The following is a 15865-nucleotide window of genomic DNA, read 5'->3' as shown; positions in this document are numbered from 1 at the left end:
TGGACAGGGTGGATAGGGAGCAGCTGTTCCCCTTACTTGAAGGGGCAGTCACGAAGGGACACAAGTCCAAGGTGAGGGGCAGGAGGTTTAGGTGAGATGTGAGGAAAAACTTTTTCCAGAGGGTGGTGACAGTCAGGAATGCACTGCCTGGGATGGTGGTGGAGGCGGGTTGCCTCACATCGTTTAAAAAGTACCTGGATGAGCACTTGGCATGTCATAACATTCAAGGCTATGGGCCAAGAGCTGGTAAATGGGACTAGGTAGGACTAGGTAGGTAGGTCAGGTGTTTCTCACGTGTCAGTGCAGACTCGATGGGCCGAAGGTACAATTATATTCTAAAACATGAAAAGCCTAGACTCAATGTAACCATGAGGAAATATGTATCAAGTCACATTTGTTTAATTGATCTAACTTGATTAACTCCCTTTAATAAAATTGGTACATACAAGAACAAAGATGCTGTTTTTTGTATGTTTTTGAGCATGATGGTCTTCATTTAAATAACAAAAAGAGGTTCCCCCAGAGCAGTAGAGTAATTATGGCACAGGAAGAAGCATTCCACCCAATGAGTCCAGAGCAGCTGTCTGTATCTATTCCTGTAGCCTTCAAATTTATTTCCCTTCAATACCCATGCAATTTCCTTTTGAAATCATTCATCATCTCTGCTTCCATCACTCTCGTGGGCAGCAAGTTCCAAGTCATTACCACTCACAGCATAAAAACGTTCTTCCTCTCATTCTCCCTGCATCTCGTTCAAAATCTGTGTCCCCTACACCTTGAACAATCAACTAACGGGAACAGTTTTTCCTAGTTTACCTTATCCAAACCTGTCATAACCTTGTACACCTCTAACAAATCTTCCCTCAATTTCTTTTACTTCAAGAACAACTGCAGCTTCTCCAATCTAACCTTAGTTAAAATTCCTCATCCCTGGAACAATTGCGGTAAATCTCCTCTGCTACCCTTCAAGGACCCTCACATCTTTCCTAAAGTGTGGTGACCAGAACTGGATGCAATACACATAGTTGGGGCCTAACCAGGGCCTTTATAAAGGTTCAGCATAACTTCCTGCTTTTGCACTAAATACCTCTATGAAGCCCAAGATCCATGTGCTTTCCTATCTACTCTCTCAAAACGAAAGATCTATGCACACGAACCTCCAGGTCCCTCTGTCCCTGCACACTCTTTAGAACTGTGCCATTAAGTCAATATTGCCTCTCTCTATCCCTTCCAGCAAAATGCATCACTTCAGACTTCTCGTATTAAATCCCATCTCCCACATTTCTGCCCATTCTGCTAGCATACGTCCTATTTAAGTCAATTGGTATCATCCTCTATCAGCCACACCTCCAAGGTATCAGTGTCAAAGTTTGAAATTTTATTCTGTATTCTAATATCCAAATCACTTTATATATATTATATATCAAAAAAGCATTGGTGTGTCATTGGGGAACACCACTGGCTACCATCCGCCCATATGAAAAACAACCATTTACCATGACTTGCTGTTTTCTGTCCTTAAGACAATCTTCTATCGAAGCTAACACTGCCCCTCATATTCCACGACCCTTAATTTTGTTAACCAGCTTTTTATGTGGCATGTTGTCAAATGCTTTCTGAAAACCCATATAGACAACATCCCTTAAATTCCATTCATCAACCTTCTCTATTACTTCACCAAAAAATTAATTTAGATTGGCCAAACACAATCTTCCTTTTACATATCTGTGCTGGCTCTCCTTAATTAACTCAAACCACTCCACATGCCTGTTGACTTTTTCCTTGATTATTGTCTCTAAAACCTTACCCACCACTGATGTCAAACTGATCAGCCTGTAGTTATTAGGAATGTCTTTACACCCTTTCTTGAATTTGGATGTCTCCATGTCTCTGGCACCTCCCTCGTAGTTAGAGAAAATTGGGAAATTATGGCAAGCCTTCTGCCCTCTCCACCTACACTTTCTTTTAGCAACCTGGGATGCAAGCAATCTGGACCAGGTGACATTCCAGTAGGTCCTGCCTATCAATTTTCACCTTATCCATTACCTTTATCATCTCCACTTCTTGCAATATTTTGTCAGCATCCTCTTCCTTAGTAAACACCAATACAAAGTACTCATTAAATATTCTAGCCTTGCTCCTAAGCCTCTAAGCATATATCATCCTCTTTGTCCCTAATAGACCCCACCTCGCCTCTTACTATCGCTTACTATTTACATGCTGGTAGAAAACTTTTGGGCCCCCTTTTATGTTAACTGCCATTCTATTCTCTTATTCTCTCTTTACTCATCTTATTTTCCTCTTCACTTCCCCTCTCAACTTATTATATTTAGCCTGGTTCTCGCTTGAAGAATTCACCTGATATGAATCATGCAACCTTTTCTTCGTTTCATCATATTTTCTATTTCCCTCATAATCTACCTACCACCTTTGTTGGAATGTACCTAGCCTGTACCTGAAACATTGGCCTGAATTTCCCCCATGGCGTGCACGCATGATGGGCAAGCCCGGAAGCAGAGATGATATCCCCCTCCACCCGCAATCGGCTCCCGACCCCAATTTCATGCTGGATGGCCAATTAACAGCCAGCGTGAAACACAAGCAGAGGCTGGCTCAGCATTGAGGGCAGGGATGGCAGCCAGGTGGGCGCTGATTCCAATGTAGTTCGGGGGGTTGGGGGGAGGGGGTTTAAAAAATGTTCAGTGATCTCCTTGAAGGCTGACAGGTGGTGGCCAGGGGCCTCAGGGAGCTGACTGAAGTTGCAGGGACTCCTTCCACGCACTAGGTATGGCCTCAGGACCGACTGCCCATGCCAGACAGGAAGGCAATGTCTGTGGGCTATCTGTCCTCGTTTCTCACATGAATGCCTATGGGTTCTTCTGGAGGCAGTGACTGCCTGGCTGGATGTTTTAAAACTGTGGGATGGTAAGAAGAGGCCAGCTCATCAAACAAACAGGGCATGGATTGAGGTGGCTGACCAGGTTAGCCGGCATTATGTGGTTCGCCGCATTTGGGTTCAGTCTTACAAAAGGTTCAATGACCTTCTGCGTTCTGCCAGGGTGAGCACTGAGTTCCTATGGAAATGTGTATAGATGTCTAAGTGTGTGGCAGGACTTACTGGCGCACACGAGTGTACAATGCAGAGTGCCAAATGGCATGTATCTCTGTGTCAAGAAAGGCTGGAAAATGTGCCCAGTTGCCTTGGATATGTGTACGGGTGAGTTATGCCAATTTGATGGGCATCTGAACCTGTGTCTCATGCAGTAGGGAGGTTGGAATGAAATGGCACGTAGAGGGGGAAAACAATGAATGCACTTATGTCCTTGCAGGAGAAGAGGAGCCATAATGCACAGGAGCGCGGACGAATGGGTGGGGTGTCCAACATTCTGATCCTGACGGACACAAAGGAGCAAGCCCTTGAGTTGGCATGGCAGTGTGGAGCCAGGTCCGCAGGTCGTGGAGAGGCAGGGATTTTGGAGGAAGGTAAGAGTCTAGCGGACAGGTAAAAGAGTGCTGGAGGGTTTAAGACATGGAGGACAGAGGGATTTAGAAAGTGCTGTTTAAAGCAATAGTACCCGTTGCTCGCCCATTCATTATGCCTCACTGAGGCACTTGCCCATTGTGGGAAACAACCAGAGTGCACGCACTGTGGCTTAATCATGATGTTTGCTATTGACATTTCCTCTTCCTCCCTCAGATGTGCCATCCTTACGACACCACAGGGACCCTGAGGACCCTCCTTTGACCCCCAAGGAGGAGCCACAGATGCACCTGCGTCACATCCTCTCTCTGCACCACGCATCAGCACACGCACAAGCACATCGGTGGGCATTTACGTGTTGGAACAGATGGTAGTGCACAGTGGTGAAGGCACATCACATTCACCTGAGGAGCTAGCGGAGGCAGAGTGTGAACAGGGCACCGACAGTCGATGCTGTCCGAGGTAGATGATGAGCTTCTGGATTCGTCCATCAGGCGGCAGGTGTTGGATGTCCAGCGGGATGCACAGGAAGATCTGGCAGAGATCCCTGCAGGTCTGCATGTTATGGTCGGTCTTGGAGGAGTCCGTGTGGAGCACAAGCACAGCAATGACCCACAGCTCCAAACGCACAGCCTCCGCCATAGAGGCAGTGGTGACTCTCACGGAGAGTGGCCCATGAGCCGAGCATAAAAGTGCACGGGCCACTCAAAACTGGAGATAATTGCCTTTTAAATTGACTTAACTGGCCCTTTAATTGTCAGCGGGTATAGTTCCAATCTGCCCGCGCGACTGCTGACAGAAATATCGTGAGGCGGCGCGATGACGTCAGGACTTCCCCGGGCGTCATCACGTCTCATTTAACGCTTCGTCTGGACCACTGTGCACTCACTCCACAAACATAAAATCCTGGTCACTGTCCCGTTAAAGATCACCCATTATTCTGTTAGCGTTTTTTTCTATCAGTCTTTTGCTCTATTTTATCCTGATTAGGCCCCTTCTCATCCGATTGAAGTTAGCTCTCTTCCAATTTAGAAGTTCTACTTTAGATAGCTCTTTGCTCTTCTCCACTACTAATTTAAAGTGTAGGATATGATGATCACCCCTACCCAAGTGTTCCCCAACAGGCACATGGTCCACTTGGTCCACTCATTCCCCAGCAATGCCTCCTTCCTAGCTGGACTGAGACCATACTGGTCAAGGGAGTTTTCCTGAACACATTTCAGAAATTCCTCCCTCTTCTTTCCCTTTACTCTAACATCATTCAAATCGATGTGTGGATATAAAAAAAAGCCCCCAATTATTACCACCCTATATAGTGCTTGCATATCACTGTGATTTCCTTGCAGACTTTGCTCCTCCATCTGTTGCTCACTTAGAATATCCCCAGTAGTGGGATCATATCCTTCTTGCTTCTCAACTCTAACCAAATTGATTCCGTCTTTCCCCCTTCAAAGGCATCCTCTCTTTCAAAACTACAATGTCTTCCCTTATCAGTACTGCGAACCTATCTTTTCCGAACATTTTATATCCTTGAATATTAAATACCTAGTCCTCGCCATTTTTAATCCACATTTCCATTATTGCTACTATATCATATTCACACACAGCTGTTTGCATTTGTAGCTCACGAACCTTATCCACCACACTTTGTGCATTTATGTACATGCATTCTAAACCTACCTTTATATTCCTTGAAGTTTATTTGTCCGCTCCTATCAAATATGACACTACTTTATTTTTTTTCTGTTTTAAGGAGTGATGGGCAACTTTCAGTTTATATATATGATTTCTTTGGTGGTGTAAAGTCTATAGCCAGGATTTACCATCTGCACCCCATAGCTATTTTAGCAGATCGGTGAAAGATGGAGCCAGAAAACTGCTTGGGGATATATTCCACCATATTCTCATCTACTGGCCACTCCAATTTTCCACTCCCTATATCCAACATGCTTCCAATTATTTGTTTCTTCTGAATGCTGGCTGTGATGGATACCTGTTAGGTCCAAATGACCAGTGTTCTATTGATAGAGAGAGTGGCCCAGAATATTTATTTTGCACCAGGGCCTGTGTAAGCATTCACACATGTCAGAAAGGCAGCCTCAAATTAATTTATTCTTAAGTGAAATTGTCATGTCAAAACTCGCTATTCAGTAGCAGCCCTAAATTGATGCTAGGGAGCCTAGCTCCAAAATGCCAAAGCCAGACAGTTAGCTGTTTAGAAGCCCAACTTCCCCAATTGATGGAGGTGTTTCCCCCTGAACCAACCAAAGGAGGGCTGAAGATTCTGGCCTATGCGTATAAAGCATCCATCAGTGTGTCTATGGTGGCTTGAGTCCAATTCCATTGTCAACAATTTATAAACTTGTTGAAAGAGAGATCGGATTATGGAGATTTTCTGGTAGTTAAATTCAAACCTTTGCTCTTTTCAAGTAAAACAAAATCAGCATCCACTCCCAGAAACTCTGCAGTCTGTTTTTTGTGCAGGGGAGAAGGAATCTTTTAAGAATCAATGTAATTTGTAATAAATATTTTGTTTTGTTATAATGTAAAATTTATCAAAAAGTAAACTGCTAAACCTACACAAAACACCATTTCATCCCCAGTTGTTCAATTCTGGTGCTAAAACCACTGTCCACATTTCTCAAATGCATTGTTCAATTTCAAATTTCTATCACGTAAGGTACCTTTACGTGATTCAGAGACTCAAAAAAATTGCTACATTTATGAATACCTGTATCCAATATAATTTTGACCTGTTGTGTCTGTCCAACTATTTACTAACATTGCCGAAGTTTTAGGTTGCTAACCCATTTTCCTATTGACCCAGTAAGCTGCAAATTAAAAATATACACTATTAAGCAAAAAGCAACTCAAATTCTATAATTAAATGAATGGAACTGACTAGTATATACTAAGGCAAAAGCGGCACTTCACCAATGACTAATGTGATTAAAGGAATATTAGTGTGGATTAGTTATATAAATAATCTAAGCACATATTATTTTTGAAGGGAAAACTTGCACCATTTGATAGAAACAGTTAGAAAAACAAGCTATTATGGGACATCAAACTCGTAATAGCGCACATTATACATCACGCTTTGATTTTTGTCATAAGTAGGAACAATTAGTTTTGCAGCTTTAAATTGTGGAAATTAAGTGCACAACTTTGCTATGTACATTTCAGTACTTGAATTAGTTTGCATCCAGGACTGCATGTAGATAGAAGAAAATTCTTCAAAATAAAGTTATCCAAGTGAGACAATTCTGGAATTGTATTATGTAAATAACATGCTTTTAGTTTACGAGATGTCAACAGCAGGCTACACAATGTTCAAGACTAAGGATACTACATCCTTAAACCCACGTGTTCATACAAAATCCCTTCAGTTGTTGAACGCCAAACTGACATCCATAGACAGCACATAATGGGGGGATGGACAGCTTGTGCCGCCACCACCCCTCACCCCCCAGGAAACAAAGTCAGCATGGAGCCAACTTGCTCCACACCAGCCTGCCCCACAGCTATAATACACTGTGGGTGGACTAAATCAGCAGCCAGTGGCACATCTGCTCCTCAGTGGGGAGGAAGTCCCACCCTTAGGAGCTGCCAGAAAATCAGACTGGCCACCAGCTCCAGTAGTCCCAGCAGCACCAAGAGTGCATTCATGGGTGCTGCTGGGGCTGCAGGCAGGCCCAAAAAGAAGACCCATAGATCCCAGAGCCAGGATAAGTCCAGGGTATTGGGTAGGCAGAGTTTGGGCAGTTCAGGGAGGAGGGGTGCCGGTGGGTGGGAGTGATGGTTTTTACAGAGCAGGTGGATAGGAGGAAGGGGGGGTGAAACGGGTGGGTACTATCTTAGGGGTGCACCCTTTACATGCACAGAGCACCTCCCGAAGATAGTAACCCCTTCCTTCCTGCCCTTTTAAAAACAGCTGCCCACTCCTGCCTAACTGCCCACAACAACCATATTATGATGATATGGGCAGCATGTTATTGCTAACAAGCCAACTGACCCTTGATAAGTTATCAACTAATAACTTCATAATTAATTAATAAATTATTAGTTACTGTTATGCAAGATAGAACCAGCTTAGGCCAATTCCTGGAATCAGACCAAACCTGTGTAAAAAATAATGCCCCAACTGCCTGTGAGGCAAGTGTATTTGCAATGCTGTTTTCTGCTTCTGGGTGTGCCTAAAAGCAACGCACTTGGAAATTCTATTCCCTAGGGAAAGCTAAAATTATCATTTTTATGAAATGAAAAATACAGAATTGTTTCAACTGAATGACACTGTTTGTGCCTTTCACTTTTACCTCATCATCATCTGCATCATACTGAGCATAGTGCTGTTCTAGCAGCTCTCTTTGGTACCGCTCCTGCTCTAGAGTTTGGCTGATCAGCTGAGCAACTTCACTGCTCTGGCCAGGTTTCTCTCGCCCAATCAGGAATCTGCAGAATAAATGGTTTTCCATTTATTTTCTAACCATTATTACTTAAGAACAGTGACAATATTAGAAAACAAAGCAACTGAACTTGTGGAGTGAACTTATTCAAACTGTGCATTCAATATAAAACCAGTATGTACTGCTTGGGTTCAATATTAGGAACATCAAATAAATTATCTCCATATTGATTAAGTCATGAAAAGAGAGATGTAGAACACTGGCCAAATTCTTTGGGCCCCAGAATAATGAATATTAAAAAAAAAATCATTTCTGAATTACCTGCAACTGTATTTAGAATGATCCCTGATACACAGGTTTATACATTTTCTTAATTCCACTTACATAGTATTTAGTCACTTGGCAGTACAGAACTTGAGTATTGTGGAGGAAAGCGACATGCTGTCAAAGCTTTTCGTCTTGCATTCATCAGGACAGACACAAAAATACCAAATTTCAAAGGGCACAACAATTTATACTAAATGAGAAAAGGGGTGCTGATTGGTTGGCAAGTCAGCTTTGATTGGTTGAGATATTGGCCTGGCAAATGTACCAGGGAGCTATTGCAACCCCCCTCCATGTTTTTGTTTATTCAAAAAAGGTGCAATGTCGGACATATTCCTTTTGCCTGTAGAGGGCAGGTCCCTGCATATGAATATATGTTGCTTCTAACAAGCATAAAGTGCCCAATCTACTTCAAATTACCCTGGAAGGGTAAAGTATATTAAAATTTAAGCAACAGGTGAAACTATCCATTTCAAGCTGCTACTATGCAGTGGCAACAAGAGTGGTGTCTTCCTTCCATTAACAAGATGCTGTCAACAAGCCAAAAAGATGTTCTGCCTACCACACAAATGAGTAATGTGGTATATGAATTTCATTGCCGGTGTGATGCCAGGTAGGCCATATGTCCCAATGACTGACAGATCATGTCAAACAGCACATTCCCTTTGACCGTTCACAATAAGGAAAGTGCTGACCGTACTCAGCCAACCCACGCTTGCAAAACTCAGATCATGTCTAACGTTAGATGTGGGTTCTGCAATTGGGTAACATTTGCTGAAACAATCCTGTGTGCTAAGAATTACACTAACAATCGATTTAAAATTATCAGTTGGGCTCGCAATATAGCTCACTAACGCTTGCTAGACATATATTCATATGCAGGGACCTGTGCTCTACGGGACAAAGGAATATGTCCAAGCGTTGCACCTTTTTTTAAATAAAAAAAAAAGCATGGGACAATAAACTCCCTGTGCATTTGCCATGGCAATGTCTGAACACGCCAAACAATCAGCACCCTCTTTCTCACTCAGGATAAATTGTTGTTCCCTTTGGAATTGGGCATTCTTGCATCTGTCCTGATGAATGCAAGCTTCGACACCATGCCTCTTTTTTAGCAATATGTAATATATAGAAGATAAGCAGAAAGCATTGAATGAGAAAAGATTAGAGACGTTTTATTCATTGCCGAAGTGTCACTGGAGGCACTTTACAGAGACTTAACAACATTTTGCTGGGGCATGGCCCGCCATTACCTGCTTTTACATGGCTTACACGGTGTTCTATCACGAAAAGATTGCACACATGGTGTGCATATGCCAGAAGGCTGTGAATCAACACAATCCTGAAGTCACATAGCCTAACCAGCTGATCCAAATCTGGACCATGTAGATCCATGCAACAAATTTGTTAATCAATCAGCAAAAAAAAACAAGTGTTAAGCTACATGATGGTCCTGCACTAGCATTCCTTAAAGGACCAGGTCCCTAAATTGTGCTTAAGGTAATTTTTAAAGACTTTTTTACTGCAAAGTATCTGTAAGTACTCAAGTGTTTTTGGAGGTGTTGTGGTGAATTTTTGGATTGTCTAAAGAGTATCACTGCAGTCTCACAAAGATGGCAAAGGCTTCAGTGGCCTGTCCACAGAAAGACTGCAGTAAGTATTGGAGCAGCTGTGCCAGTGGCTCTGGGTCTTGAGCATGACCGTGAGATGGAGCAGAGACTGCAGAGTGAATAAGCTCTGCGCACTGCCCTCAACCAAGTTGTAGCCAGATTCCTCCATGCTCCTTGCCAGTGACAGGAGGCTATCTAGAAAGCCAGCTAATATACCCACCATCTAGGTATGCAGCTTCATCAGCACTCTCCAGTATGCCACCCCATTGAAGTCCTTACCTGAGTTCTCTGCAGCAGAACTTATCTGTGACTTTGTTTTCCAGTGAGCTGGTTAACAAGCCATCTTTTACCCTAGGCCTGACTGCAACCCACTTGCCTCCAGATGACTCACTATATGTGGACCCAACACAATACTTGCCCCCAGGCCATGTACATAAAGTGGCAGTATCTGAACTGGTTGCTGCAAATGCCTCTTCATTAGTGCTGCTGCTCTCTCTCTTCCTCCTTGGGCTACTGTGTGATTGGGAAGGCAGCAATTGTTGGGTCAAAAAGCAGATCAGAAGGGGAAGGGTGTTGTAGGGTAAGGGTGGTGGGAAGCAAGATGTTCATGGTCACAATATCAACAGCTTGCTCATCATGGCAGGTTGAAGGGAGTGCTAGGAGTTGAGAGAGGCATAAGGTAAGAATATAGTGTCATCCTCAAGGTTTGCAGTGACAGTGGATGTCATGGCCCTATGATGCTGAGAGCCATATTCTCCGTAGGCCTCAAAGATACAGGATTGCTTGTCCTGTGCCAGTTCAGCCCTGCTTCCTTCTATTGCATAGCACCTTGTCCTGCAAGAGAGGGGGCAGAATGTCAGTGATTATATAGTGCTGTGTTTGGATGATATTCATGCCAGAGTCCGAGGTATGCAGATGCAGGGAGAGGTGGGTGCGAGGCTGGTGGCATTGGTAGGTGTGTGAAGCTAAGGTGGAGTATCTGGATGTTAGGTGTGAGTCCTGAGTTCCACTTCAGTGGGTGAGTGATGTGGGTGTGGTGCATTGAGCAGTGCGAGAGGTTGGAGGTGTGGTGGATAGAAAATGTATTAACTGAACTTGACCACCCATGAGAGATTATTAGTTTTCTTGTGGTACTGCTGCAAGGTCCTCGGGTCCAGGGAATTGACCTCTCTGCCACCTGCCCCCTTCAGGAGGTAGTCCTTGAGGGCCTCCTGGCCCATGTGCAGAATATGGCATCTCTGCTCCTACCCATCTGCATGACTAATGCCTCTCCAGCATGCATTCATCACCCTGGGGCCCTCCCTCTGCCTTGCCGTTTCAATTTTCATCTTTAAAATTCAAGCAATATTATTTCCTGCAGCTTCTCTGTAAAATGGGAAGCCTGCCTTTCAGAAGAGCAGGCTGACCACACAACACAACCTCAAAACACTGTTATGCTCCTTGTTGAAAGCAGACGCAGCAAAAGCACAAAGGGGACTTCAGCAGCTCCACGCTACAGTCAGGTAAATGAGGTGGGAACTCCATGTTTGCATGCAGCCCACCTCCAATGGAACCAGTGAGGACAGGTCATGATTCATGACCCCCGCGCCAAGAAGAGGCAAACAAATTTTTAATCCTTATCATCCCATAAAGTCTTATGCATAACAGAAAATGTACAACCCATTCCATTTATTTAATCTGCAAGTGAAAAATGCTTCTCAATTTCCTGTAGCTTGAAATGGTTGTGAACTGGTGCAAATCTTGTTTTTTTTATTTGCTCATGGGTTGGGGGCATCATTGTCATTTATTTCCCATACCCAAATGCCCTTGAGAAGGTAGTGGTGAGGCATATTCTTAAACCACTGCAGTCCTTGTGGTTTAGGTGCACCCGCAGTGCTGTTAGGAAGGGAGCTACAGGATTTTGACCCCATGACAGTGAAGGAACAGCAATATATTTCCAAGTCAGGGTGGTGTGTGGCTTGGAGGGAAACTTGCAGATGATGGTGTTCCATGCATCTGCTGTCCTTGCCCTTCTAGGTGGTAGAGGTCATGGGTTTGGAAGGTCCTGTCGAAGGAGCCTTGGTGAGCTGGTACACTGAGTCTTGCAGATGTTACACACAGCTGTCACTGTCCATCGATGGCAGAGGGATTGAGTGCTTAAGGTGGTGGATGGGATGCCAATCAAGCGGGCTGCTTTGTCCTGGATGTTGTCGAGCTTCTTGAATGCTGTTGGATCTGCACACATCCAGGCAAGTGGAGAGTATTCCATAATACTCTTGAATTGTGTGTTACAGATGGTGGACAGGCTTTGGGAGTCAGGAGATGAGTTACTCTCTGCAGAATTCCCAGCCTCTGATCTGCTCTTGTAGACACAGTATTTATATGGCTGGTCCAGTTCATTTTCTGGTCAATGGTAACCCCCAGGTTGCTGGCAGTAGGGGATTCAGCAATGGTAATGTAATTGAATATCAAGGGGAGATGGTTGGATTCTCTCTTATTGGAGATGGTCATTGCCTGGCACTGTGTGGCGTGAATGTCACTTGCCACTTATCAGCCCAAGCCTAAGGTCATGCTGCAAGTAGACCTTGACTGCTTCAATATCTGAGGAATCATGAATGGTGTTGATGTGCAATCATCAGTGAACATCCCCACTTCTGACTTTATGATGGAGGGAAGGCCAGTAATGAAGCAACTGAAGTTGGTTGGCCTCGGACATTACCCTGAGGAACTGTTGCAGTGACTGACCTCAAACAACCACAACCATCTTTCTTTGTATTAGGTGAGAGTTTACCCCCCTGATTCCCATTGACTTCAGTTTTGCTTGGGCTCCTTGATGCCACACTCAGTCAGATACTGCCTTGACGTCAAGGGCAGTCACTCTCACCCCACCTCTGGAGTTCAGCTTTTTTGTCCATGTTTTGATCAAGACTGTAATGAGGTCAGGAGCTGAGTGGCCCTGGCGGAACCTAAACTGAGCATCAGCGAGCAGGTTATTGCTGAGTAAGTGCGTTTGATAGTGCTGTCAACAACACCTTCCATCACTTTGCTGATGATGGAGGGTAGACTGATGGGGCGGTAATCTTTCGGGTTGGATTTGTCCTGCTTTTGTGGACAGGGCATACCTGGACAATTTTCTACATTGCCAGGTAGATACCAGTGTTGTAGCTGAACTGGAACAGCTTGGCTAGGGGCACGGTTCATTCTGGTGCACAAGTCTTCTGTAATATTGCCGCAATGTTGCCAGGGCCCAAAGCCTTTGCAGTATCTAGTGCTTTCAGCCGTTTCTTGACATCACATTGAGTGAATTAAATTAGCTGAAGACTGGCAGCTGTGATGCTGGGGACCTCAGGCGGAGGCCAAGATGGATCATCCAAATGCACTTCTGCCTGAAGATGGTTCTAAATGCTTCAGCCTTGTCTTTTGCATTGACGTGCTGGACTACCCCATCATTGGGGGTGGAGATATTTGTGGAGCTTCCACCTCCTGTTAGTTGAATACAATTCTGCTGCTGATAGCCCACACCATGTCATGGATGCCCAGTTTTGAGTTGCTAGATCTGTTATTTACTTGCATATTGTGTTGGTAAACACACACTCTAGGTCTTTAGAGCAATGGCTCATCTATAGGATTGGTACAAAATTTTGAATGGAGAAAAATAGCTAGATAGCCAAACCCACAGCAACAAATGAGGCCTCCTGAACTATGTGGTTTAAGGAAAGAGTCATAATTAGAGCATTTTTTCTTTAGTTAATTCTCTTACATTCCCTCCTGTCCTCCAGGTTTCTCTCCCTTGTGAGTGTACATTTCCATGGGTGCCAGTCATTATTTACTGAAGAGTTTATTGAACATTGCTAGACTATTCAGCTTTGATGAAGGGGTCCTCCTTAGGAGAAACTAATTCTGTCCGCACCTAATGCCCATCCCATGAACAGTTCAGCAGCAGTTGCTGGGTACTGATCAGGAATGGGAAATCTACACAGTTTTGCTCCTCCTTTATCAGTAGTGCTAAGATAAACTGTAAGCATCCCATCAACAACATGTCTAAGATCAGCTAACTCAACTTGGGCAGGACCAACCAAACCCAATATCCTGCTGGTCTATGTGGCTTAGCTACTCATTGGATAACCCAGTTGAGCTAATATGGAGAAGTGGGGAGAGAAAGCTGCAGAAAGCATCTTTGAAATAATTATCTATTACACAGAGTACCATATTGCATTAACTAAAGAAATAATAGCAATACTTTGCTACAACACAAACATGAGAAACTCAGATTTTACTAAAATCATGTTGTAAGGACTTGTCATCTGGATTCACTGTTGTACTTTAAAATGATTAAGGCAAATACAGATGAAGGAGTCCATTAGGCCCATCTTGGCTCATGGGAATGTGTGGAAAAGTGAATATTTCACTAGTCATTGTCCCTAGCCCCCAACATGTCGTTTAATCGTATCTTGAATTAATTTAGCACTGACTTGAGGAGGCAAATAGTCTATTTCTGTGCCGCTACATTCTGTAGTTATTTAAATCTAAGATTGTCACCTCTACTACTCAGCCAGGATGACAATCCCTGGGGCATTCATTAGAATTAACATTAACTCCTCAGGTTCAGAAACATAATACAAATAGGTTAATTTTGCAGATGATGCTTAATAACAAGGATTAGTAAAGTATAAAGAGGCAGCCGAAAATTTATGAATGGAGATAAATTGTCCAAATGATGGCAGATAAAATTGCAGATAAATATGGGTAAATGTGTTGCACTGCATAAAGAAAGAATGGGGGTCACAAGTACATTGCGAATGATGTAGATCTAGCTAAACATAAGGTCAAGAAATCCTGAGGGACGTTTAACGTACCAAACTACTAACCAGTGAAATAAACAAAGTGAACAAAATGCTGATTAATATTGCTAAACCATAAGTTGGAAAACTCATTTCAAACTGTAATTACATTGGTCAGGCTTTACTTTAAGTATAATAGATTAGGTTTGGACACTAAGACAAATGAAAAACATTCAAGCCATGGTGATGGTAAAGAGAACAGTACTGAGGTTGACTGCTGGTCTTGAACAGAGGTATAACAAGAGATTTGGGAAATTGTGGGTGTTTAGTTTGGAAAGTAATCAAACAGGGGCATCTAAAGAAATGCATGTTGACAGAGGTAAATACAGAAGAATATTTTAAGGTAAACCAAGGCAGGAGAACAAGGGGCATGAACTAAAGATGCTGAAATGTCAATTTAAGAGAGATGTCAAGAAAAAATTCTAAAATTGACCAATGTTTGGCATATTGTTTGCTGTTGGTGCTGGGTTCCATATTATTGGGCATAGAGGTCTATTACACACCTAACATTCATTGCATATCAAAATGTCATCTGATAGAACATGCAAGCTTGAAAGATCAGATGGATCAGAAAGGTATATCTGCATTTTCCAAAGCCACAATTATCTGCATCTAGAATTTATTCATCTAATAGGTCACTGAATTTCATCCATTTCGTCCCATAATCATTATCAGTATGATTTTCACATTAACATCCAGGCTTCATTAAATATTTTCATTAGATACTTTCATAGTGGATATAATAATCCGAATGTTCTAATGTATCATTCTAAATTCTAGTGATTGTAGGACTGAAAGCTTTCAAGTCCAAACATACAACCTATAGATGCCCCCCTGCAGAATACCACAAATAGAAATTTGAAACTTTAAAGATTAAATGAAACATTTCCTTACCTAACACTGCCTTTAGTTGTTCTCAGAACAGTGGCAGCAAAGCTTTGCGTAACACCCACCAAACTGATTCCATCCACTTCCACAATCTGATCATTCACCTGGATCCTTTAAGAAAGGTCAGAGACAAAATTGTAATCATAAATTATTGCATATACTGAACGAGAGAGAAAAAACAATTCTTATAAACTTTCATAGCAGTGTTTTAGCAATAACACAGCTGAACCTCCTGAAAGCACACTAATAGGATATTATCTTCAATTAACCACTTTAGTTCCCTATTGATATTTCCAGAACTGCTCTCAGATAATGCACTGTGCTCTTACCAATATG

The 15865-nt window shown here is 43.0% G+C and overlaps 1 protein-coding gene across 1 annotated transcript in view; it reads right to left on the bottom strand.

Moving 5' to 3' along the window:
* ppp1r9a (protein phosphatase 1, regulatory subunit 9A) overlaps positions 1 to 15865 on the bottom strand; it is a 345934-nt gene that overhangs the window by 143710 nt on the left and 186359 nt on the right. The window contains 2 exon segments of the mRNA XM_078538769.1: positions 7798 to 7933; positions 15536 to 15640. Coding sequence (XP_078394895.1) covers positions 7798 to 7933; positions 15536 to 15640 — 241 coding nt within the window.

Source organism: Cetorhinus maximus, chromosome 3 (assembly GCF_964194155.1).
Source record: "Cetorhinus maximus chromosome 3, sCetMax3.hap1.1, whole genome shotgun sequence".
Taxonomy (NCBI): Eukaryota; Metazoa; Chordata; class Chondrichthyes; order Lamniformes; family Cetorhinidae; genus Cetorhinus; species Cetorhinus maximus.
This window is presented reverse-complemented; position numbering and strand designations above follow the sequence as displayed.